The 24,692-nt window shown below is 47.0% G+C and overlaps 1 protein-coding gene across 1 annotated transcript in view; it reads left to right on the forward strand.

The window, feature by feature from the left end:
* COL6A3 (collagen, type VI, alpha 3) overlaps window positions 1-24,692 on the forward strand; it is a 54,233-nt gene that overhangs the window by 23,879 nt on the left and 5,662 nt on the right. Inside the window, exons 11-41 of the mRNA XM_010577891.1 lie at window positions 985-1,331; window positions 1,806-1,884; window positions 2,236-2,381; window positions 3,777-3,869; window positions 4,305-4,358; window positions 5,376-5,447; window positions 6,399-6,425; window positions 6,543-6,587; window positions 6,693-6,746; window positions 6,929-6,991; window positions 7,399-7,464; window positions 8,153-8,206; window positions 8,864-8,899; window positions 9,420-9,482; window positions 9,791-9,853; window positions 10,569-10,631; window positions 11,312-11,374; window positions 12,145-12,195; window positions 12,714-12,749; window positions 12,856-12,918; window positions 13,068-13,130; window positions 13,769-13,801; window positions 13,909-13,945; window positions 14,054-14,065; window positions 14,228-14,721; window positions 15,361-15,460; window positions 15,964-16,662; window positions 17,893-18,001; window positions 18,759-19,039; window positions 20,282-20,542; window positions 22,325-22,399. Coding sequence (XP_010576193.1) covers window positions 985-1,331; window positions 1,806-1,884; window positions 2,236-2,381; window positions 3,777-3,869; window positions 4,305-4,358; window positions 5,376-5,447; window positions 6,399-6,425; window positions 6,543-6,587; window positions 6,693-6,746; window positions 6,929-6,991; window positions 7,399-7,464; window positions 8,153-8,206; window positions 8,864-8,899; window positions 9,420-9,482; window positions 9,791-9,853; window positions 10,569-10,631; window positions 11,312-11,374; window positions 12,145-12,195; window positions 12,714-12,749; window positions 12,856-12,918; window positions 13,068-13,130; window positions 13,769-13,801; window positions 13,909-13,945; window positions 14,054-14,065; window positions 14,228-14,721; window positions 15,361-15,460; window positions 15,964-16,662; window positions 17,893-18,001; window positions 18,759-19,039; window positions 20,282-20,542; window positions 22,325-22,399 — 3,702 coding nt within the window. The remainder of the gene's footprint in view (window positions 1-984; window positions 1,332-1,805; window positions 1,885-2,235; window positions 2,382-3,776; window positions 3,870-4,304; window positions 4,359-5,375; window positions 5,448-6,398; window positions 6,426-6,542; window positions 6,588-6,692; window positions 6,747-6,928; window positions 6,992-7,398; window positions 7,465-8,152; window positions 8,207-8,863; window positions 8,900-9,419; window positions 9,483-9,790; window positions 9,854-10,568; window positions 10,632-11,311; window positions 11,375-12,144; window positions 12,196-12,713; window positions 12,750-12,855; window positions 12,919-13,067; window positions 13,131-13,768; window positions 13,802-13,908; window positions 13,946-14,053; window positions 14,066-14,227; window positions 14,722-15,360; window positions 15,461-15,963; window positions 16,663-17,892; window positions 18,002-18,758; window positions 19,040-20,281; window positions 20,543-22,324; window positions 22,400-24,692) is intronic.

Here is a 24,692-nt window from a genome sequence, read left to right on the forward strand (position 1 = left end):
GTAAGTGAGCTGGTATTGTTGTCAAACCAGAATCCCAGCAGCTGGTTTAACTTACTATGGTACAGCAAGTCCTACTCCCAGCACAACTGATCACAGCTCAACCCTCTGGCTTTTGAGCAAAGGCATCTCCCGAACCTCTGGAGAAGCTGAAGGAGAGCCACAGGAGCCCTGAGCTGAGCAGCAGCTCCACCCAAGATAAAAAACTGAGAGCAGGGAAAAGCAAACCGCTGCTGGTGGTAACCATGAGTGCTTCCTGAGCGCAGCACCAATGTGATTAATATCAAAGAAAATTCAACACCTCCCTGTTTGAAAGCCTAGGTAGGTGCAGGAGACATTAAATCTAGATGAAAGGCATCCAAGAGTTCGATTTCTACGTGCTCCAGACCAATGGGCAGCTCACTGGCTGCAGGGTGGCTCCAAGCCCACGCTAAATATTCCTGCCAAAAGGCAGACTGTGCATCGCATCACTAGCTAAGGCTGAGCAACTTCAGTGCCTCTTTCTGCCCTAATTCCCAGCTATCCCATAGAAATCCTAGCTACACCTTTCAGGGACTTGAGATCAGTCACCTGGTTGTCACCTCCCTCTATATCCCCATGACTGGAAGACGGTCAAGCACAGGCAGAAGGTGCATGCACACTGTGCAAGTGCTGACAGGTTTTCACGCAGCGGAGAGAAAGCAGCAGTCTTGGCTGCCTGATGAAAATGAAAATTTCTGTTGGGCTTGATTTAGTCAGCTCCTCGCAATGCTATGCAACAATTGCACAGGAAAAAAAATTTAAAATTAATAAAATGCAGATTTTCCCAGGTTATCATTGCTATGATGAAAGGAAGTAGAAGGCAATTGTGTATCAAATGGCAGCAGTGCTTGATGCAGAAAATATCTTCTCTAATGACTAACAGAATAATTAGGAAAGTCATTACTTGAAAAGCAATTTTATTGCTCAACGGTATTGCCCTCCTCTCTTTCTGCATTTCCCTTTCAGATTGCGACTTAGATGTGATACTTGGCTTCGATGTCACAGATGTTGGCCCTGGCCAAAATATATTCAATTCCCAGAGAGGTCTGGAGTCCAGAGTCGAGTCTGTGCTGAACAGAATAACGCAGATGCAGAAGATCAGCTGCACTGGCAACCAGGCACCCAACGTCAGGGTAGCCATCATGGCCCAGGCTCAGGGGGGACCCGTGGAGGGACTGGACTTCTCCGAGTACCAGCCTGAGCTCTTCGAGAAGTTTCAAGGCATGCGCACCCGTGGGCCCTATTTCCTCACAGCAGATACGCTGAAGTCCTACCTGAATAAATTCAGATCCGCACCCTCTGGCAGCACCAAAGTAAGTCAAAACCAAAGCCACTGGGATGGTGTTGGCCAGGAAAGCTGACTTCTGATGTATTTTAGTTGGTAAAGCAACTGTAAATTCATTAATAAATAATAATAAAAATCATTAAATAAATTTATTCATAATAAATTTGGTCACTTCAGCCCTACTTGTTTCCTGCACTCTCCCTGCATTGTCAAGGTCCTGTCCTGACAATTGCTGAACATCACTGCAGCTGGTATCCATGAGCACTGCTTGGTTGCAAACTACTGCTTTCCAGATGTTTCCCTGTTCATGCAACAAACACTTGCATGATGCAATGTACAGAAACCTGGCACAGACATTCAAAGCTTTGTGGGCTGGAAAGGGCACAACAATTCCCCCATCTCCTCTCAGACAAAGCATCCCTTGGAAGAAGGCCCTTCAGGTTGCAGTGATTGTGTTTCATACCTGAAATGTTCTGGGTCCTAACATAAATTTCTTTCCCAGGTCATAATTCATTTTACTGATGGTGCAGATGACTCCATAGATCAGCTGGAGGCTGCTTCGTCTGCTTTGCATACAGAAGGTAACTTTTTTACTCTTCAAGGCAGTGATTATGGTCCATTTTAACATGAGGCCCATTTTACAACCATTTCTCATCAGTTCACCAGCTTTTGATAGTAACGAATAAGGATTTCATGATTTCTACATGCACTTGCTGTTCTTCGTTGCCTTCTGTCACATTCAGCTGCCTGCTGGCACCTAAGCATGTGGCTAACTTGCACTGAATGTGCTTAAAGATGCTTGTTCTCAATTGAATAAGCTCTGCTTGCAGTCGAAGAGGCAGATGATGACCCAACCTTACAGGGGAGGGTGTGCAGGCTCTGCAGAGCACCTTGCCCCATCATGCAACCTCTTCTGCTTTTCCCCCTTTCAGGTGTCAATGCTCTCATCTTCGTCGGGCTGGACCGAGTGAGCAATTTTGACAAAGTGATGCAGCTGGAGTTTGGTCGTGGGTTCACCTACAACAGACCACTCAGAGTTAATCTGCTGGACTTGGATTTCGAGCTGGCAGAGCAGCTTGTAAGTAACTTGGCACAGGCAGCACTGCCTTGTAATGCTGGAGGAAAGCCGACGGCTGGATGTCCTGCGGGGCTGAACCGTGGCTGAATTACACTCTCTTGGCTCTGGTCCTCTCCCCTCCCTACCTCACGTCAGCTCTTTTTACAGATGCCACAGAAAATTATGTTAAGAGCAGATCATGGCGCTGCCTCGTCTCATACTACTCCTGGAGAAGCCCTACTCCAGCTGAGGCTACAGAACATGGGATTAGGTCGAATGGGATGGGATAAGATGCCATCAAAAGCTGCTGTGTCAAAAGGCCCACCCTCCACCCACATTTATGCTGTTGTTTTTTTTAACCTTATGGGTAATGCACTGTCATGCCTTGTCAGTGCTAAATCTCTTGCAGAGGGACTGCTTTCTAGGTTTCTTTCCCTGAGTTGATACACTGCCTGTATTTCAGACATGCTTTTAACACATGAAGGAGTTATTCTTTCTTCTTCATAGATTTTCTTCCCTCCCATGTATGTAGTCCCTCTCAAGTTTGTTGAGTTAATTTGCTATCAACCTCGGTATGTCCAGTTCCTCCCAACTTCACATTTGCTACCAGCAGCATTAAGCTCCTTTTCCAGTAGATTTAATAAGATTGGGCTTAACCACTGATCCCTGTGGTAACCTTGCTGGGCCTTTCTTTGCAAATCAAAGTGCAGCCACTTGGGAATGAACCTTGGGTTTTGGGTTAAGAGCTACTCTTCAGCCCATCCCCAAGTAATTCAGTTGCCTAGGAAAATCCTTTCAAAATGTAAATGTGCAAAGCTGGCAGGAAATGTTTGCAGCCAGCAATGTACTTGGCAGAGAAAATAACTTTTTTCTTCCTATTGGATGATGCAAAACCAAGCTGTGATTTCTCTGAATCCATATCTATATTTTTTTCTTTTTTTTTTTCTTTTTCCTCTTTTGCTGTGTGCTTGTAAAATGTTCTCAGCCTGTGGGTTGCTGGTGAGCTACTTATTGCAATGACTTTCTCATGGCCTATTCCACAGCCTGGATTTGTTTCTTTGGAGATGAAATTGCTCTTTTTGGTGACAGGCACCGCACTGGGGACTGATCTCCTACTAAATGCTCTCTACAAATTCTGCCTCATGCAGTTCCCATTTAAACCCTTGCCTCTGATGTCCAAAAGATAATGTTTACTGCTGCCTCCTAACCATGCAACCTAATTGGTCTGCCAAAACACACCTCCTTCTCCTGCTGTTGTGGGTGTTTTGAGGCAGAGACCCCAAAATGCTGCTGGGCTGATGTTATGCTTGGCACAGGAGCCATTGCACAGACTTGAGGGCTTGCACGAGTTAACGGTGTTGGGGCTTTGCCAGGTTTCTAACACCTTCCCATTGTGTCATGTGCATTTTGCTGCAGGACAACATCGCAGAGAGGACGTGCTGCAAGGTCCCATGCAAGTGCTCAGGGCAGAGAGGGGACAGAGGTGTGCCAGGCCCCATAGGACCAAAGGTAGGTCCCTTCATCTGGGGATGAAGGCTCCCTGTGCAAAGTCATTGTCCACCACGGTGGTGATGGATGGGTGAGGTGTGGGCTGCATGCATTGTAATGGGTGATGCTAACAGGGAGGTCATCTCCACTTACTCCCCCATTTTAAAACTGGCCCTGGGCCATGCACAGCAGTTGAGAGCTGCTCTCCTTCCCTTTCCTCACAGCTTCTGTGTTGTAAAACAACCAAGAGGGCAGGGATGAGTGGCTGGAAAGAGGGAGTGAAGTGTCTGGTGAATGAGTTTAGGAATGTCAAGGGGAGATGGTTTCTCTTATTAAATTGTTTACACAGATGACCAAGCAGCTGCTCTGTGCAAATCTAGAGAAATCTTAATATCAATTTAGAGGAAGATCACAGAACTATGAAAGAAATGCAGGATCATCTCTGTTGTCTTCTAGGGTACCACGGGTGATCTCGGCTATGGAGGCTATCCTGGTGATGAAGGAGGACCGGTGAGTGATTGCTCCTGCTCTGCATGGTACTGCTGAAATAAGGTATCTCACCATACTGAAGCGTTTGGAGGCTTTTTCACTAAATATTTTCTGCTGGGGATGTGGGCATGGATTACATGAGAGAGCAAGCAAAACTTTGTGTTTCCCCCATCCGATGGCCTGAGTTGCTGGTCCCAGCTGCTCCTGGGAGAAGGTCAGTAAGAAGCTCCTTGAGAGCTGGAGAAGGCATGATGGGGGGAATAAAGCCCATTATTTGATGTGACCCAGCTCTGTGCTATTCCTCCAAGGCAGGTGGGAATGTTTGCAGCTGGTTCCAAATGCCTGTGAGCACAATAAAATCCCCAACTTCATTAAAGCTGCAGCCTGTGCCAAAGTTATCCATACCAAATGCAGCTGAAAGATTTGAGTTAGTCCAAGAATGGGACCAAGAAGGGGTGTTTCTATCCATCACAGTGGCAGACAACATGAGTCCCATGACTTCTTACTAGCACTGTTTCATCCAAACTCTTACTTCATGAATCCCACATCACCCCTGGAGAAAACAACTCCCCACGCATCAGGCCTGGGAGGTGAAGCTGAGGCCAAGGGGCTGGTGGTGCTCATCGCTTTTCCAATAGCAGAGGCAGAGGCCAAACGCTGCTGTCAGATATCACGTGTGATGCAATGTTTTCCCGGGGCTTTAAGGTCAGGATGAGATTAGACATCTATGCAGAGCTCTGAGGGTTTTGTCTTGTCATTTTATTTTTGAAGGAGAAGTTTTATAAAGTTATTCCATAGCTGAGAGCTTGGGAAGGATGTTTCTCTCTCGGAGATGAAGACTTGCAGTTGGTCTTTATATGAGGAAGGTTGCGGGCAGAAGATGGTGGGGTGGCTGGGCATTGACCTTTCAAACCCTGATGCTCTGTTTGCTCCTGTGCTTCCAAGCCACCTCCTGCGCTTGCTGATGCATGCAGTTAGTTGAAGAAAGGCACTCAGCAGGGAAACCCTGACCATTGCATTTTACCCTCCATGCAACAGGGTGAGCGTGGACCACCAGGTGTGAACGGGACGCAGGGTTTCCAGGGATGCCCCGGGCACAGAGGAACCAAGGTACGTGCGGAAGGAGCCTGCATGGAGCAGACCCAGAGTCCAGCTGGTGTGAGTCCACCAAGGGCAACTCCTGCTGCTTTGGGATGTCACACAACAGCCGCCAAGTCCACTCAAGTGGTGGTGTCCACCTGGCCAAGCACCAAGACTTTCAGCAGGTGTCATGGCTTTAGAATTGCTATGAAGAGCAAAAGGGCAGCCCAGTGACCCAGGCTGATTTATTTTCTGCAGTCTGGCTCTAGGGAAAGAAGTAAGAAGAGATGGATTTGTTCTTAACACCAAGAAGTGGTGTGTGCGTGTCTTGGCCCAGGGCTGGGACAGCATGTGGATGGAAATCTGCTGTTGGGGAGGAAGGAGAGAAGTGAGCCACAGCCGCTGCTTTGAAGAGGAACACTGAGCAAATGGTTCAGGACAGCAGCCGTGCCACAAGCCAGAAAAGGTGGTGAAATGTATAATATTTATGGGAAATATTCAGCGATATTAAGGGGATGTTTCCTACCATTTGCTCTGACCGTAGGGTCCTCTGGCAAGGAGCAGAGGAGTGCGTGAACCAAGCCCATTAGTTGCAGCTGAGATACTGAGTCTCTTTAAAAAGCTGTCCAGCCTTGGACAAAGGCACTGAGACTGGATCTGAATTAATATAAAAATGGGTGCAGGGAGAACAGAAAGTCAGTGGAGAAAGAGTTGTGGCTAAGGAGTAAGCTGTTTTATTCAATCACCTAGCTAAACACCATGCACATATTTCGTCTTGGCACGAGCATTGAGGAGGCAGCTGAAGAAGAAAATTGGTATAAGAGAAATAAGGGACAGCCAAACCCTGGTGCAGCACGCCCTGCCTGTCCTGCCCTGGTCCTGGCTCTGGGTCTGCCACCAAGCACAGCCCCCCTTCCTCACCACATCCCACGGTGATGAACTGGGCAAAAGTGGAGTAACTCCCTTCTCTGATCTCTTTAGGGTTCTCGGGGATTCCCAGGAGAGAAGGTATGGAGCTATTTCCTTATGCCTTGGCCATGAGTGTGAACTTATGGACGCATTGGTATCCCCCTCCTTGTTCCCCTTTCCCTCAGTGAGCATTTGCCCCTCGCCTCTCTTCTGCAGGGTGAACTGGGAGAAATGGGTCTGGATGGCATTGATGGAGAAGAGGTCAGTCATTTTAATTGCTTTTCTCTTTATAACGAGATGTTTCAGTAAAGCATCTAAGAAGCACCTTGAAAGTAGCAAATATTCTAAAGTACTTTTCTTTTTTAGGGAGACAAAGGTTTGCCCGGCTCCTCTGGAGAGAAGGGATACTCCGGCAGGAGGGTAGGCTTTTATCACATTTATGATGGGGCTAAATGATGGCGAAAAGGTGAATTTGAGCCAGGGGAGGGTGGAAAGCCATCACACTCCCCTTGAGGCTGAGGACTTGGGTAGAGGTATGCGGCAGCAGAGATGCTTTCAGCAGGCAAGGGCTGTTCTCGCTAACTCTCTGTCTTTTTCTGCAGGGTGATAAGGGAATTAAAGGCGAACGAGGAGAACGAGGTGACCATGGGCTCCGTGGAGACCCGGTAAATGTTGCTAAGGCATCTTCTTGATTTTTCACCCACTTTCTACCAGTTCTAGGGGTCATTGGCAAGCATGTGCTCAGGCTTATTAAATGCCACTTGACAGTGGCAGGTCCAGTGACAGAGCAAGGACTTGGAGACGACATGTGGGTAACACAAGCCTCTTGATACCAACCTGTCAATCACTGTTTCATTATATTAAAATTCCCCTTCCTCCTCCTCTTCAATATTATTATTTCTCAGTTGAAAAGCTGTGTCTGTCTGAAAACACCAATAATACTTCATCTAATTCAGTCAAAAAAGGAAAAAAGAAAAGAAATGTTGGTTCTGAGCTATAGCAGAGCAGTTTATGATGTCTGACTTTCATGTCCCACTTACACAGATGGTTCTTATTGCTCTATTGCTTTCAGGGAGATTCAGGAGCTGATAATACTCAACGGGGCTCCAGAGGCCAAAAGGGTGAAATTGGACCAATGGTAAAGTTTCTTTGTTGTCTTTTGTTGTTTTTTGGTTTTTACAATAGGATGGGACAGAAAAAGTAAGAAAAAAGGATGCTGCCAAAAAGGTGCAAATTTTTTAAACTCATCGTGCCTTATTAGATGGAATATTTTTCCACTAGAAAATGTTGTTGGTTTGCAGCCAAAACTTTCTCTGGGAAGACATCATTTTAGAAGATATTTTGTGTAAAAAGTGCTTTTTTTTTTTTTAGTTATTAGTTTACAATGCCTTTTGGGATATTGTTACTGAAAACAACTTTGTACTTGGAAATTAACTTCATATGTTCTTGCGGGTCATATACAAAAGCAGAGAACTGCTTAGATGATTCCAAATCCGAACATCCTGATTCACCTGAAATCATTGAACTCCCCCCCCCCCCCATGCTCCTTGGAAAATTTCAAACCCCATTTCTTTTCATATCAGCTCAGAATAAAAATGCATCTTAAACAGTCAGAAGGCATTTCCCAAAGAATGGGAATGTTGGCTTGCACTAGCTCAGAAACTTGATGGAAACTCTCCATGAGTTGTTAGAGGGATTTCCACCAATGTGGGAATATCAAATAACTTGTGTGAGAGTGTGAAAGGACCCATTTTTTGAGAATGGAACCTGTTTTCCCAGTGCCTGCTCATCTCAGGGCTCTCACCTGACTTTTGCTTTTGCTTTAGGGAGAACCAGGACCGGTGGGGCTGAACGGCCAAGACGGTGGAGTCGGGAGGAAGGTGAGCTGCCAGACCTGCAGCCAGTGGGCGCCAAGATTAGACTGACAATAACTTTTTCCTCCTGCCTTCCAATGTATTTTGTCTCACAAGTGTCATGAGTTCAACCTGAAAAATAAAACCAAAAAGACCCCCACCAAACCTCAAAAGGAAAATGCCTGGTGGTTTGCTGGCTTGTATAGACTTTAAAGTTCTAATCCTTAATTTATTCCCATGCAAATATCTCAGTGCTCGGATGAGTGGAGCTACATTTGATTTACTCTGACATATGCCTCTGCATTTGGCTGCTGGTTTTTAAAAGGCAAAAACCAAACTGGAGCTGGTGTAGCTGGGACATCTGAGGATGTGTTCCCTGCTGCTCTGCTGCTACCTGTCCCTTGGGGCATGTTGTCCAGGGACTGTGGCACACTCCTGCATGTGTAAGGGAGCAACTCACCTATGTGGTGGAGGGTTGGGGGATGCAAGGAAGGAGAAAACATGCCAAAGTTTGATTTAAGAGAGCTGGCCATGTGGATTTCTTTCTCTCCCTCTCCCCAGTAGTTCAAACTATTCAAATGTAATTTTGGACTAAGAGAAGCGGCAATACACCAATCTAAAAGCAATAGAGAAACATGTGCTTACATACTTGCTTAACAAGTCTCATAATTTCTTCATTTGCAGGGTATGACAGGACGAAGGGGACCAATAGGAGTTAAGGTAAGTGGTGATGGGGATGATACCTGGGGCTCCTGCCACACCACCGGCCAGGCAGCCACGGCACCCAGAGGGATGTGCCAAGAGAAGAGACATTCAGGCTTTGCTTCTTCCTCTCTGCCTCCTCTCTCCTCCAAATTTCTCTCCTCCTCCTCAGGCTCATCTCCCCATATGCTCCTTACTGGATGTGGTGCAAAACCAGCCATCCACATGCCTGGGGCTGCCCGTCCTCTGCATCATTCCCTGGTCAGACGCTTCATCTCTGTGTGCTGCTGGAGCAATGTAACTGGGCCAAAGCATAAAGGAGACTGATGCCTGTTGATTGCAGGAGGCAAATTACCCCACCAGCTCTGTGCTCATTCTCTGCTATAAGCATATTCTGCCAAACAAAACCCCCAAACAACTGTTCTTCCCTGCTCTTCGTGCAGCTGTAAATGCCCTGAGATCTCCTTTCCCTCCCCATGGTGTTGACCACCCCACCCCCCCCCATGCTAACCTGTGTTGTCCTATTTTGCACTTCAAGGGTACCAAGGGCTCACTCGGTCAAGCAGGGCCAGCTGGAGAACAAGGCATGAGAGGGCCACAGGTCAGTGAACTTACAGCAAAGTAAATGCCTTACCTCATGATGCTGTTGCATTATTTCATCACAGCCGCTTCCTCAAAGAGTCTCAGCTGTGAGGACTGTCAGGATTTGGGTATTTTTGGGTGTGCTGTGGCCTGGCTGTCCTGCACCAGGACATCAAGCCTGCCATTGCATTCACACCAGCCAAGCTATGACATGTTTGAAAACCATCTCTGAGGCACAGTAGCATTTGCTTTCCCTTGTGATCTTGTGTAGCACTGGTGTGTTTCTGCCCATATGTGTTGACACAATCTCTCTTTTTCCTTGCACAGGGTCCTCCCGGCCAGCTTGGCACGCCAGGCATAAGAGGAGAGCAGGGCATTCCTGGACCCAGGGTAAACCCTTCTGCTGCTTCTCACCCAACTATGCTTAGCAAGAACATCTCACTGAGCTAATAAGATGCAGCCAATGTGTCTTTCCATTCCCCCCCTCTAGGGCTCCAGCTCTGATTCATTCTTTTATAACACACCCTTCTAGTATGATTCTCCTCTCAACTTATGCTAAGGATTTCTTGATCAAGAGTTACAGAAGAGAAAGAGTTAAAAGCAACCACAAAGGGGTCAGGACTTCAGCATTTGGCCCATTATAGTTTGCGATCTTAATTAAAGAACATCCCTGAGTGACTGGCAAAGAATCCTCCATGATGTTTCAGCTTCTGAAGCCAGAGCATGATCATCTCACGTGCTTGCTGGAGGGCCCCCATGCATTTATTTCTCCCTCCTGCTGCATACCCCAGCAAGACTCATGGCCATAAAGCCAGACACATCTTGCATTTCCTTATCTTGAGCAGGACTTTGCCCCTCCTCCTCACACATTTCTCACAGGGGTTCTCTAGGGACAATATAAGTTGCTGCTGACATTTGCATTGAACTGAACTGGTCCTTCAGCTCTTCCCAACTGTCAGTTAGACTTCTGAATTTCCTAAGGTGCTTTGAGAGGCATCAGCCCCGGTAGTTAATTCATAATTTCTATGGTCACTCAATCCCCTAGTTTCTCGCACCCAGTTTTCTTGACAAGTTGCCAACATGCCTCTCCCTGTTTCCATTCCAGGCTGGTGGTGGACTACCAGGAACTCCAGGAGAGCGGGGCAGGATCGGTCCCCTGGGACGAAAGGTATGTCTTCATGAGCATTGGGCATCAGCAACTAAAACAGCAATGAAAAGCTTCTGGATAGGAGTGAGCTTAAAAAAATACTTGAGATGAACCTCTTGGAGTGAAATTAGTTTGTTTTCACTGGCTTGCACAATGTAGAGTAGAGCAAGGTCTGTGCTCTGTTTGTTTCATTAAGGCTCCTGTTTCATTGAACAGAGAGGCAAAAGTAATTTAGTAACTGAGATTCCCAAGTGATTTTCCAGGGCAGATTCCCAGTCCATGCCCACATGGGAAGGTGGTTGTGTTGCATCTCTCCAGACCCTCCGTATGGTTTTATCTCTCCAGATTCACACACACTGGTTCATTTCTATGTCTGCTTCACTGCCCATTTGCACTGGCAAAATCCCCAGAGCTTGGGAGCTTTTATTTTTGCAGTATTTCTAAAAAAGCAAACACCATCCTGTGGTGGAAGCTGACTGGTGTCCCATGTCCCACTGCCCACCTTTCCTGAAATCACTAAAGGTCCCACTAAAGAGCAAGCATTTTGTAGCGTTGCTGGCTGTGTAGGTCCAGCCATGGCTTTCTGCTGCAAGGACAACTGCAGACTGGTCTATGTAAAGACACCAGTGCCGATGGGATGGGAAAGGCTCAGAGTTGCCTGGAGTTTCAGCACATGCTTTAACAGATTCTTCTGTTTTCAGGGTGAGCCTGGAAACCCTGGGCTCAAAGGGCCAAATGGACAGCAGGGCCCACGAGGAGAGATGGTAAGTGTGGCCATGCATTCACACCTTTAAGGATGCTGGCCTAAACTGTCTCCTGTGGGAAATGGGCCGCAGCCCTTCGTAGCAGAGCGTTTAGCTCCCCTACAGACTTTGCATCCTCCATAGTACGATATGAGAGAGGGAAATCAGCTTTATGTCTTCAACTGTCATGAGCATAGTTGGTAAGGGTAGTCCCTCTGAGGAGGTGAATTATATTCACTTGAAAAGTGACTTTTAACATCTCGGAGATCAGTCCACAGGGCAGAGGCTGTCCAGAGTTTCTCGGCCTTGTCCTGGCTCATTGCATGAGGTGTGGGTAGACACCCTGAGCTGACCCCATGTGCTAGCCCAAAGCAACCTATAAAAAGGATGTATGGAGTAAGTGAGCGCTTTTATGGGGCCTGATTCTCATTACTCTGTATAATGAGGAGCCAACTGAGGAAAAAATGGTTTGCGCAAAGCAAGGGAGGACAAGCTTGGGTCAGACAGAGCTGTTAAGTACACCCTTGGCATTGACTGACCTCCTAACCTGCTCCCCACTGCTGACTTCCACATGGGTTTTACACATTATATGCATATACTAAGCAGGTTTTTATTTGTAGTTTTGGCACCACCTTTTGGTGTTTATTTTTCTTGCAATAATTTCATCTACAGAAGGACTTCTCAAAGGCCTGTGACATCAGTGGGTTCTTTCTATTGATGCTGCTGGATCTGTGAGGTTTAAGCTATTCGCATGTGACTGCATATTAATGACTTTGGCTTTCCTATTTCAGGGTGATGATGGACGAGATGGAATTGGTGGCCCAGGTCCTCAAGGCAGAAAGGTAGGTGTATGCTCGTCATGCCCATCTACCAACATGAGTTACAATGGACAAGGAAGTAGCCAAGGTCTCCAGTGCAGATAGGCAAGGGCAGAGCCTAGGTGAAGTCAGACACATAGAGGGACAAAAATCAGCCCTATGTGTACCCTGGTGAGAAAAATCAGGCAAGGCTCTTCAAACTTTCCCCTCTGCCTTTGTCTTGGTTTCTCCAAGGAGGAAGCATAATGTTTTTGTACCTTTTAGCCAGAGAGCCCCATGAATGTCTGTGGGACTTTGAAAACTATGCGCCAGCATCTCTGACAGCTCCTCTACAGTTGTAATTAGCCTTACAGGAGCAACCAGACCTTAAAAAGAGTGGCTATTTGCTTTTTATTAATCATATGAGGAACAAAATTGAAAAATTAATTTGCAGTCTCTCTCGTTTCCCTCCATCATTTAATTCCTTCAGTTGTTACAGATCTGCCTGCAAAACCAGGTTCATTTTCTAAACCGTATTCAACTAAACCTTCATGTTGTTTCAGGGAGAACGCGGCTTCTTAGGCTACCCAGGGCCCAAGGTACGGTGCAGTCTATGAGCTATGCATTTATTTTCCAAGCAATGTAGCCTTTACCTATGGTCCTGTGCAGATTTAGAGCTACTGTTTGTGGTTTTTCCCCAACCAGGGTGGACCTGGTGACCGCGGTGGTGCTGGAGGCCCTGGTCCTAAAGGAAACAGAGGCCGCAGAGTAAGTTGGACCATGACATAATTTTTTGCTTCTGCATGAACTACCTGAAAGATGCACACACCTTTTCCCCCAAGTGTTGACCCATGCTCCTGGGAGTCCTCCTGCAAATGTTCACGGAGAGGACTTCTCTGCTCTCTCTCTCTCTCTAGGGAAATGCAGGAGATCCTGGGACACCAGGTCAGAAAGGAGAGGTTGGATACCCTGGACCATCTGTAAGTGTTCATTGCATTGCTGATGGAGCCTCTGGCTTTCCCCCTGGAGAAACTCCTCATTGCTTCTCTGAGAAATGTGGTAGTCCCTGTTGGTGCCAGGGCTTGAAATATATGCCCATCACCACCTCCTGCTGATTTCAAGTTGGGCAAATTCCTCTTTATTTGTCTTTGATGTGTCTCTATAAATTCCTAACTAGCTGTTTATCATTGATAAATATTCCCCCCTCCTCTAACTGCAATGCACAACAGAAGGAAAAAGTCAAGAGACAGGCTCTTATCAGGCACTAGGATTTCCCCATGGCAATATGCCACTTAAAGCTCCTTCTAGGAAGTCCTCACTTCTTTATCATTTATCACCACACACAGGATATGGTCCATGATGTAGATAGGCCAAGATGACTTGGCTTGCTTTGCACATGAACATAGAGCATTGTAAATGTCCCTTTTGGGTTTGGCCTCGACTAGGTTTAATCCTTACATGGGAAAACATTTCCCCCTGTTGCTGGAAACATGACTGAAAACAGGCAGGTTTTCCCTTAGCTTCTGCATGACCCATGGTTAAATAATTATTCCAACTGGGTTCATGGGGCACTCTGAAAATACACATTGCACTCAATTTTTCTGTATTTTTTAAACAGGGACTTAAAGGCGATAAAGGAGAATCCAGAGATGTAAGTGTTGGCACAATTACTCTCTTGTTTTGAAATACTCTTTTGTTGGCTGTGTCACATATCTCTTTTTTTCCCTTTCTCCCTCACTTTCGTTTTATTTTCTAAAGCAATGTGCTCTTGTGCGGAACATCAAAGACAAATGCCGTGAGTACATCAGTGCTTTGCTAATTCCCTGTTTCTACCCTTATATGCCCATCATGTTACACGAATGGCACTGACCAAACTGCCTTTTTTTCACCATCTTTTCCACAGCTTGCTGCTATGGTAAGTCACCTTCAGTCCTTTAAACCCCAGTGTGACTGCATGCCAGAATTGTTGCTCTTCCCACACAGGTGGTATGAATGATTTACCCCTGCCAAGGACATGGTCCTTGCACCCTGACAACTATTTGGGGCACTATTTTTTCCTAACACATGTTTCCGTCAGGTCCCAAGGAGTGCCCTGTCTACCCAACCGAGCTGGCCTTTGCTATTGACACCTCCTCAGGCGTTGTGAGGGATGTTTTCAACAGGATGAAGCAAACCGTGCTCAGAGTGGTCAACAACTTAACCATCGCTGAGAGCAACTGTCCTCGGGGTGCCCGGGTGGCTCTGGTCACCTACAACAATGAGGTCACCACAGAGATCCGCTTTGCTGACGCCAGGAAGAAATCAAGCCTCCTCCAGCAGATCCAAAACTTCCAGGCGACCCTGACCACAAAGCCACGCAGCCTCGAGACCGCCATGTCCTTTGTGGCCAGGAATACCTTCAAGCGTGCCCGAAGCGGCTTCCTTATGAGGAAGGTGGCTGTCTTTTTCAGCAACGGGGACACGAGAGCCTCCCCGCAGCTCAATGATGCCGTGCTGCAACTCTACGATGCTGGGGTCATGCCCGTGTTCCTCACCAGCAGGCAGGACCCAGTTCTCACCAGAGCTCTGGAGGTTGGGGTCATTCACTCTTTCTTTCATTTTTCTGCTCATGATCTCAGTCTGATTTGCTGGGGAGAGTGATGGCATTTGCTCCTACAGGCAGTAGTTGGCTTCCACAGGCCTTTCAAGCGCTTAGCTCTGAGAAAGCAGTGCTGGCCAAACTTATCCAGCACATCTATTAGGAGATTAATCCATAACATGGTGCATGCTGTGAAACGCTAGTGAGGTTATGATGAGTCATTTGTTTCCCAGACCATGGGTCCAGGGTGCCAGGTGTGGTATGAAACAGAAGACAAGACAGTCCCCATAGTGAGAAAGGTCTGACAGAAAGGCAAATGGTGGGAAGGTGGAAGTATGGTAGCTTTGTTGGCAGAGGGAGAGCGGACATACAGATATTTAAAGCAATAAAAAAGCTGCAGATGAGCACACTGAGCGCTGGTTCAAGTGCTTGACCCTTTTCTTGGAGTTTGTCTCTAAACTAGTCCCACTAATGGATGTTGGGGGCATTAGGTTCCTCCAAATGGGATCCACCAAAAGCAGCGTGCTGAGTAGAGAATCTCTTAGAGTTGTGGATTGCCTCCCCTACTTTGAGCTGAAGATAACAGAACACAGCATTACCAACACTATGTTTTTCTGTTTGCATCTAACCAGATCAACAACACAGCGGTTGGACATGCAATTGTTCTTCCAGCCAGTGGCAGTCAGCTGAATGAAACTATCCGGAGGGTCTTGACTTGTCACATTTGTCTGGGTAAAGCATCCAATTTCTTCTCTATACAGTGCCAAATCCTTCTGGTCACAGAGCAGTCAGTTGTCGGTGGTGCAGAAGGGAAGCCCAGTTGGGAGTCAGCCCTTTTGCTGTTGAAGACAAGGGAAGCACTTTCTTAGGTTGAGCAGAAAACATTGGTGTTGTGAATGAGGCTCACTGGGCATTCTCCACTTTGTAAAGAGAAGCTCCTTTTTTGGCTGGTTCCCACTTTTATAGCCCGAACACCGACAGCTAAACACACCAAAATATGGCTGCCTGCCATTTATGACAGAGTGCTTCAGGGATCTGTTTGGACAAAAGAGCATGTAAAAATACTAAATGCATAACTGAGTGTGTTTTGGGATGAAATGACTTTGGTATTAGGTAATGCACCAGTGAATGTCCATGGCTTGATAGTATTTTGTATGACACAAGGGATTTTTGCAATGACGAGGGAGGGTCATCTTCAGTTCCTCCAGGTGAAACCTACTATATTTCTTCTCTAGATGTGTGTGACCCTGATCCCATCTGTGGTTTTGGTAGTCAGAGACCTGTATTCAGAGACAGAAGGGCAGCCCCAACAGATGTAGACACTGACATAGCCTTCATCATGGATAGCTCGGAGTCCACCACCCCTCTGCAGTTCAACGAGATGAAAAAGTACATTTCCCACCTCGTAAGTAACCTGGAAATCAGCTCTGAGCCAAGAGTATCTCAGCACCATGCAAGAGTGGCAGTTCTCCAGCAAGCTCCTTATGAATACGAAACCAACTCAAGTTTCCCACCAGTAAAAACTGAGTTTTCACTAACTGATTATGGATCCAAAGAGAAGATCATTAATTACCTTCACAACCAAATGACCCAGCTCCATGGCACGAGGGCTATAGGAAGTGCAATTAAACACACAATGGCTCATATTTTTGAAAGTGCACCAAACCCTCGGGATCTAAAAGTCATGGTTCTGATGATGACCGGAAAAGTTAATAAACAAGAACTTGAGAACCTGCAGAAGGTTGTTACGGATGCAAAATGCAAAGGGTACTTCTTTGTTGTCTTGGGCATTGGCAGGAAAGTGAATGTCAAGAATATCTATAGCCTAGCTAGTGAGCCAAATGATGTATTCTTCAAACTGGTCGATAAACCAGGTGAGCTTCATGAAGAGCCCTTACTACGCTTTGGGAGACTGCTGCCGTCTTTTATCAGAAGTAAGTATAACATCCTGCAGCCAAAGTATTATGGAAGGGGCAACATATGACCTCAGAGGGGTTAATCTGTTGGTCTACTTGACTGTTGGTTGTGTGGGCTTTAGCCTGACGACCTCTTTGGGCAGTGGAGACCACTAAAGTTAGTCTCTTTTTATATGTTCTGTACTATATGGTCTGTTTGTTGCTGCTCATAAGTCTACCTAGTTGAATATGTCTGGGTTTTGGTCACTTTGCCCTCCCCAGGCTATCCCATACGGTCTGTTGGTCTGCCAAGTAGAGTTTGCACTTCTGTCTGGTTTGACTTGGTCTCTATGGGATCACCTGTGAGATCTGACCTAATCCTGCCTGGCTTGCTGGTCACATCTGCAACATGTCCCATAGGGTCTGGTCCTGCTGAGGCTTTTGGCCCAGCAGCCTGCTAGCACTCCCCCCGAGCTCCCTGAACACCCAGCAAATCTTTCTTCCCAGCTTCATCATAAACATCATGTCTAGCAGGCATTTGGACAGCTTGGGCTGAGATCTGGAGTTACTGTGTGCAGATTTAAGGACCAGATGAACAGGATTCTTTGTTCAGGGATAAATAATACTGCTGTGTTTGGGATGTGCAGATGTGCCTTGAAAATTTGCATCTCAGCTTAGCTAGAGACCACAGGCTGGACCTCCAGCTACAGCCAGCTGCCAGAGATCCTAAACAGACCTGGCCAGCAAGCACAAGAAATAGGCCTTTTCTAGGAAAGCTAGGTATATCAAAAGAGTCCTGAAAATCAGTCTACTGGTCTAATAAACCACTGATTCAGGAATATCTTGCACTAAACAGGAAGCAAACATGAGCACATTTTTCCCTGGGAATAAATGCTTAGGTTTTCTCAGTTTGTTTTTTCCATTTACTGCTTGCAGGGGTCCTGGAAACTTCTAACGCTTGAAAAAATATTAACTGTGTGGTTGGAAATGCCTTGTTATAAGAAAGCTGTTTACATGTGACAGACTAAGACACACAGCCCTCTGGTATCTTGTAGTTACTGCTCTCATGTTTGTAAACTGGAATAACAAATCTCCCAGCCCAGGATGCTGCAGTAACCACACCAAAAGTCAAGAGATATTCCATAGCTTTTATCAGAGCAAGCAAGAAGAGGGGTTTTTAAATCAATAACAAATATATGTAATGTGTTGTTGGTAGGTAACCACCATCCACAACACCACTGTTTAACGCCAGGCTCTCTCTGTCTGTAGGCGACTTTGCTTTCTACCTGTCTCCAGAGATAAGGAAACAGTGTGAGGGGCTCCAGAGTGATCAGCAAGCCAAGAGACAGAGCCCTGGGCACACCGGGAATAAAGTAGTGTAAGTAGTGGCTTGTCTGCGAAAGAATGAACTGTGCTAACAGCCTGTCTGGGGGGGGAGCCTTCACTTCCCAGTCTCTGTTTGGAAAAAGAAACTTCAACACTAACCATCAGGATTATCAGCATTTTACTAGTTCTTTTAGTGCTGTGTCAGAAGAGCAATGGCTATATCTACTAGAGAAGGGTAGACAAGTACACATAATTTTAAATTTGGGTTAAACTTCATATTTATATACGTATATAGGATATGAAGGAAGTATATGCTACTGTCATCATGAACGTCAGGAATTCCAGAAATTACTATTAATTTGGGGTTTTCCACTCAACAAACTATTTTCAGAGGCTGGGCTGCCCCAGACTATCTGATATCCAGGATCCATCATAGAATATATACTAATATTTTCTGAACAGAAGTGAAAGCTTGTGTCACCAGGATTCACTCATTGCTGGCACAGAGCTGTCCTGGCTTTGGAAGGTTAAGCCCCCTGAAATCAGGCATGCTACAGAGCTGCCTACTGAATTCACCCTTCTGTGTGTAAAGTTGGTGTATAGACAGACTTATGCCCCAAGGGAGAGGCAGTGCTCTGCAGCACTTTTCACTGCTTGGTTGTGGGTCTTTCTAAAACTGACAAAGACTATTGACCTTGGGGCGGAGGGTGGTTCTTGCTGATGGTTTCTATGTCAACTCCTCTCCGCTTCCCAAATTCTGCTTATATGGGGGGAAAAAAAAGCCGCATCAGCTGCTTTTGCTTTGACAGGTACGCAGCACCCAATGCGACCATAAGCCGGACCCTTGGTGCCAGCACCACAGTCAGTGCGAGCATCAAGCCTGTTGCGAGCACCAACACCCGTGCCAGAACCACCACAGCCAGCACCACAGCCCAGACCAGAGCCACTGGCCAGACCACAGCCAGCACCACTGTCCAGGTGAACGCCACCACGCAGAGCGCAGCAAGCACCGCCACCCACACCAAAGCCACCAGCCGCACCACCACGAGCACCACAGCCGCCGCGGCAGGTGGCAGGAGAAGACAAGGCAGTACGTGAAAGGCTCTCCCCATGCGAGCAGCACCTCTCGCTTGTCTGTACAGCAGCGGGTTGTGGCTTTTCTTCCTCCCTGCCAGGATTATTCCTATGGGAAATGTCACCAAAAGGCTAAATTTCATGCTTGCAGAAACAAGTTTTTAGGTGCAAAACTGGAAATCTGCACGGGGGCGGGGGTTAAGGCTTTGTCAACTTGAATTGAGAAATTTGTGCAAAACTGGGTGGGGGACAGGCTGCCTCTAGGCAAAACACAAGCAGGACATCTAAACACGGGACAATTCATCTTCTGCTGCTTAGCTCAGTAGCACAGCGACAGAGCACTTCTCTTTGTAGTGTGGCCCGTTTGCTTCCTGTGTTTTCCTCGTAGCATTACCCCTTGGCTAAGTTTTGCTATTTATGGTGTTTCATACAATGGCGTTGTTTGAATTCTCCATCAGCTAATATAAACGGTTAGTTTATCACTGAATCCATGTAGAGACCTATTTGGGAATGCTAAAGCTCCTTCATGTGAGTACAGTTCATGTAAAGGAGTTTTCCCATGTGTTTTTGCAAGGGGGTGCAGGCAGCTCTGCACTAGCTGAACAAGTAACAAAGAACATGTGTCAAAGGACAGGGATGCTTAACCAGTCAATGAATGCATGTCCCCATATAAATAATAAATAAAAAGCAATAAATAAAAGCAAGCAGCTTTCGCAAGGTTAATGCTTTCATCAGCTTGCGGGGAACAAACATTTCTGGGTGCTTCTTGCTCCACTGTTGCTTCCAAGCAGCATTTATAAAGGTCTCATCCAATACTCTGCTGTAGCAGGAAAACCTTTCCCTAATAGCTTCTTTGACCTGTTCAATCTTAAGCAGGCTTTTCTTGAAGATCTTTAGCAGCTCAGTGAATCCATTGCACCCTAGAGAAGGATCTGACTGGACACGTTCACAGTCGTTGGGAAAGTTGTGCTGGGAATTGCATTTCAAGCTGTGTAAATCTCATTAAAAAAACTATTAAAAAATAAATAAACCACTGGGTAAATCATCTAGGCTATGAAAAAAAGCCTCCCTGCAGTGTGCTGGCTTGGGCATCTGAGATAGCAAAGTTACAACCCGGTTTGCACATGCCGCAACTGGCTGCAGATAAATTTATTTGCTGTGGATTGGGAAGGAGATCCTGCAGCACTGAGACACTTTTTCCTTGAGACCTTTCCTCTTCAAGTCTTTGTTTAGCGTTTCTTCTGATTTTGCATTGCAGCCAAGACCCACGACATCCAGATCACAGATGTCACCGAGAACAGTGCCAGGCTGCGCTGGGCCAGCCCCGAGCCACACAACGGCTACACTTTTGATATCACCATCACCTTAGCACATGACCACTCTCTCGTGCAGAAGCAAAACCTGACCGGCACTGAACATGTCATCCGAGGACTCAGAAGCGGACAGAAATACCTTGTTGTCATTACCGGCTACCAGAAATCCCAACCTAAAGTAACCTACACAGGGACATTCAGCACAAGTAAGTACCTCTTAAGGAAAACACACAAACATTTATTTTTTCATAAAATGGACACAAAAAATGGAAAAAAACCATGTAAGGGACAGGGAATCAGTTGATGCCAATGATCCCAGCCCTGGCGATGCTCAGTTGTGTCACTGCAATTCTGGCATCCTCCAGTCCAGCAGCAGGACCCTGTTATGAAATGCTGTGAATCCGTTTCTTTGGCAAATGTAAGTTGACACTTCAGTGGTGCTAAATTGACACAGACTGTGGGAGAATTAAAGCCAGTCCCAGAGGGGCGATCGTCTTATTGTGCATGCAGGAGGCTTTGCACAATGGGTCTTGGTGGGGTCCAGTCGGCATTGCTGTAATTAATAATAAGAGTCAAACTGGGTTAATACAGAATAAATTCAGTCCAGCCTGACTGCAAAATAAGCAAATCTTCTTCTCCAATCGCCATTTCCATAGCCACCTATCTGCTTCGCATACCATATTATCCCCCCAAAAACCCACAAAGAGGAGATTAAACGGAGGGTTTAGTCCTTTGGGGATCCAAGCTACATGTGTACAGAGCACATATAAACCTCACCAAACCCTTTGGCATGGCCAAAAGTTGCTATGTAAGACACAGCCAATTTTTTTTATATATATATAGTTTGGCATAGAGGTGACTTGGCTTGGTGGTGTGGAGAAGTTTGCGCTGGTCCTGCCAGTGCTGCATTTGGCTTCTTCTGGCACTTCAGAGCCAATTTCAGTGCCCATGGAGAGCCTTTCCACTGGCTTCAGTGGTTTTGGATTAGGTCTGAAGTCTCTTACCTTCACGAGCAATAAACATGCCCACAAAAATGTTGAGAAAAGACATCAATGTGTAGAAGAAACATTTGCATGTGCTGACTTTGGAGCTCTTGATGCAGGGAAGCTGCATTTCACATAGAGTAAATCTCAAATGGGAATGAATTGGGTAGGCAGTGGTGACACCACATTTGCTCACAGGCTGTGACCTGGACAGTGGGAAGGACTGTCACTCTTACTCACACCCATGCCTTCCACCAGAGAAAAGCAAATCCAACCCTTCCCCACAGAAAATGAGCCACAGATTGCCCTGGGAAGGGGCGTGATGCCATAGGGTGCAGTCATGTAGAGCATGATGCAACATGAACCATGTTCTCTTTTCCATCACAAGGGTTTTCTTCCCCCAGTGACAATCCTCAACAACTTAGTTCCTAGAGGGATGTGAGGCCTTGATGGGAGGAGTGTGGTCAAGGAGAGGCATGCAATGCATGGACAGTCCTTGAGGGCTGCAGGGGAACAAGAGAAGATCCATCATGGACTATTTGGTCCCCTGCAGGATGCCATTTTTTTTTCTGCCATCTTTAAGGCCAGAGGAGCAAAGCTAAACTGGTGAGAGAGAGACCATATCCAGCTCCTTCAGCCCCACCCAGTCACATGCTGTGGGGTGAGTGGAGGCCATCTAAAGCAGTTGCATGGGCCCCTGAAGATGCTCCTTCGCAGTCACCCCTGAGGATAAGCTCAACCACACAGCAGAGCCGCTGGCTGAGGAGAGCAAGGCAAACTCGTCCCTGTGCGGCTGGGTGGTTGTGGATTACTCATCCTGTAGCTGCCTCCAATAAACATTTCTGAAATGTATGTGCTAGGGTAAACAGATCCAGACCCGACTCCCGCGACTTGTATGGGTCCCCTGTGCTGCAGCTGGGGCCAGTGAGTTTGTTTATGGCTGCGCCGAGGGCACTGCTGCAGATCCCCTTCCCCTTGGCTGACCCCGCTGCTTCTTCCCCCCAGAGACTCAGGCACAGCCCAAGGTGTCCCTGGCCAACATGATGCTCAACACCGAGCCGCTGGAAGGGCCCGAGAGTGGTGAGTATGGGTGATGGTGGGAGTGCTGGGCTGGGGGGCTCTGCCAGGACCCCCAGCAAGAGCCTGGCCATTTGCACTGGTCTTCCCCTTGCCTGCACCTAAACCCATCCTTTCTCAGAGCCCCGCTAGGACCAAAGGATCTGCGAGTCTTTTGCTCTGCAGAGCCAACAAATCATGATGTAGATGACATCCTTGGCCATGCAGGTCTAAGCCCTGTATTGGGGTGTCTGCCCCATGCTGGAGCCAGAGCCCCCTGAAGTCGCTATGATCATAATGTGGGAATCAAACTGGGTCCTGTTTCCATCGCAAGAATGGGAGGTGAACCAGGGCCCAAGCACTGGCTGCTCTCCAGGGACAAGCTGTGCCCCATGGCCTCCCCGGCATGTGTAGATGCAGGTGTGAATGCAGAACATCACCTGATGCTTGCTCGCTCCCTCTTTCCCCATTTGGGGCAAAGAATAGGTCTTGGCTCCTTGGTTTAACACACAGGTCTCAAGAAGGGCGTGAGCAACAGCCAGGGATTGCAGAGGAGTTAGTGTCAAACATTTGCATAAATTTGACTAATTGGTAGCCTCCTTCCAGTTTCACCCATCTGCCCATCCCCTGTTTCTCTGTCACCAGTGGTGTATGTAGTAAACTGCTAAATGAGCGAGCTGTCTGCTCCTACTCTGTTGTTAATACTGTTAACCTGTGTTAATAACCCATAATCACTGTAGCTGTTAATACATCATCTCATTGCTTTTGTTGACATCAAGCTCATTATATCGGCACTATTACACTCCGTTGTACTGTAAGTGCCAGACTGCAACCCTTCCTCCAAGGGGCTGGAAGGGCTATCAGCCTTCATAAAGCAGCACAGGCACAGCCCTGTCACAGGCACCAACTATGGATCTGGCATCCAGAACTCATCCCTGAATCTTCACTCTCATGTTTTTCTTCAAGCATTTTGCTTGCACTGTGGTTCATTTTCTTCCTGAGGTGGTTTGAGAGCATGTGGAGATACTGCTGCTCAGTGCGTTCAGCCAACAAGAGTTGCAAAGCTGCTGTTGGGGTCTGGCTCCTGGCGTTGAAAGGGATGAGCATGGACCTCATGCCTGGCTGGTGGTACCAGCAGAGCTTGCTGCAGCGGAGGGGCTGAGGGCTTGCGCCTGGCAGGGACCATCTAATTTCTGCCTTGCTGCATGTCCCATCATCCCACCCTTCCCATGTGTTCCCACTCATTGGGTCCCTCTCCCTGGCACTGGCATCCCCTCTGAAGCCTCCACTTGGCTTGTCCCCACCAGGTGACACGCACCCCCATGTCTTTGTTTAACCCATTCTGTGTCAGCCCTTTGGAAACAAGGTGTGTAGGTCTGCCCGAAGGAAAATGGATGTGCTGTGTGCTCCCTCTGTGCTTCAACGCAGACCTCGCAATCTCAGCTCCTCTTGTTGACCCACTTGCAGCAAACGCCTCTGCCCGAGGATTTATGGCAGCCAGCAGTTTGGGGGAAACATTCCCTGAGGATGCTAATCTGAAGTTTTTCAACAGGCTAAGGACATTAAACAGGGCAGGAGATTTGGGATGGGTTGTGTAGCTGAGTCTTTTCTAGTTCTCTGTGCAACAGGAGAGCCCCATGCATAAATCTTCCAACAGCCCTCAGAGGAAGCCCCAAATTCTGCCCTCCTTATATAGGCAAAGCAGCTCCTAGCATGGATGGCCTATCTTTGCTAATAAAAACTCTGGGATTTGGACCTAAGTTATCATTTCTGGGCAGGAAAGGAACATATGTTTAAATCCTCATCAAGCCTTAAAGTCTACCAGGTGCAACCTGCCTTTAGAGATAAAATAAACACACTTAAGGATTCAAAGTTACTGCCAAGACAAACAGCTTTGAAAATAGATGGGGGAAGTTGTGTGAGGGCCCAATCCTGTGTGCACCAGTGGAGAGTAAGGGGCTCCCACCACGTTGGTCCAGGGACTTTGGGCTTGGATGTGCAATGAAATGAAGAGCAGGGAGAGGCAAGCTGGAGGCTGGGGAAGGTTTGCATTTAGCGAAAGAAATCACACAACAAGGAAATGCCACTAGTCCTGTACTGCGCTTTTTTGCTTTTTTGCTTTTCAATCTCTTTGCTTTTTCAGCTTTTAACCCTTTCAGAGTCACTTAACCTTTGCACCTTTTGACATGCAGATTGGCCAGACCCTTGCTTGCTGGACTTTGACATGGGCATGCAGTGCAAGGACTATCAGATTGTGTGGTTCTTTGACTACAAAAACAAGATCTGCAGCCAGGGTTGGTATGGTGGCTGTGGTGGT

This window comes from Haliaeetus leucocephalus, unplaced genomic scaffold (assembly GCF_000737465.1).
Source record: "Haliaeetus leucocephalus isolate CR32 unplaced genomic scaffold, Haliaeetus_leucocephalus-4.0 Scaffold587, whole genome shotgun sequence".
In the NCBI taxonomy this organism is placed as follows: domain Eukaryota; kingdom Metazoa; phylum Chordata; class Aves; order Accipitriformes; family Accipitridae; genus Haliaeetus; species Haliaeetus leucocephalus.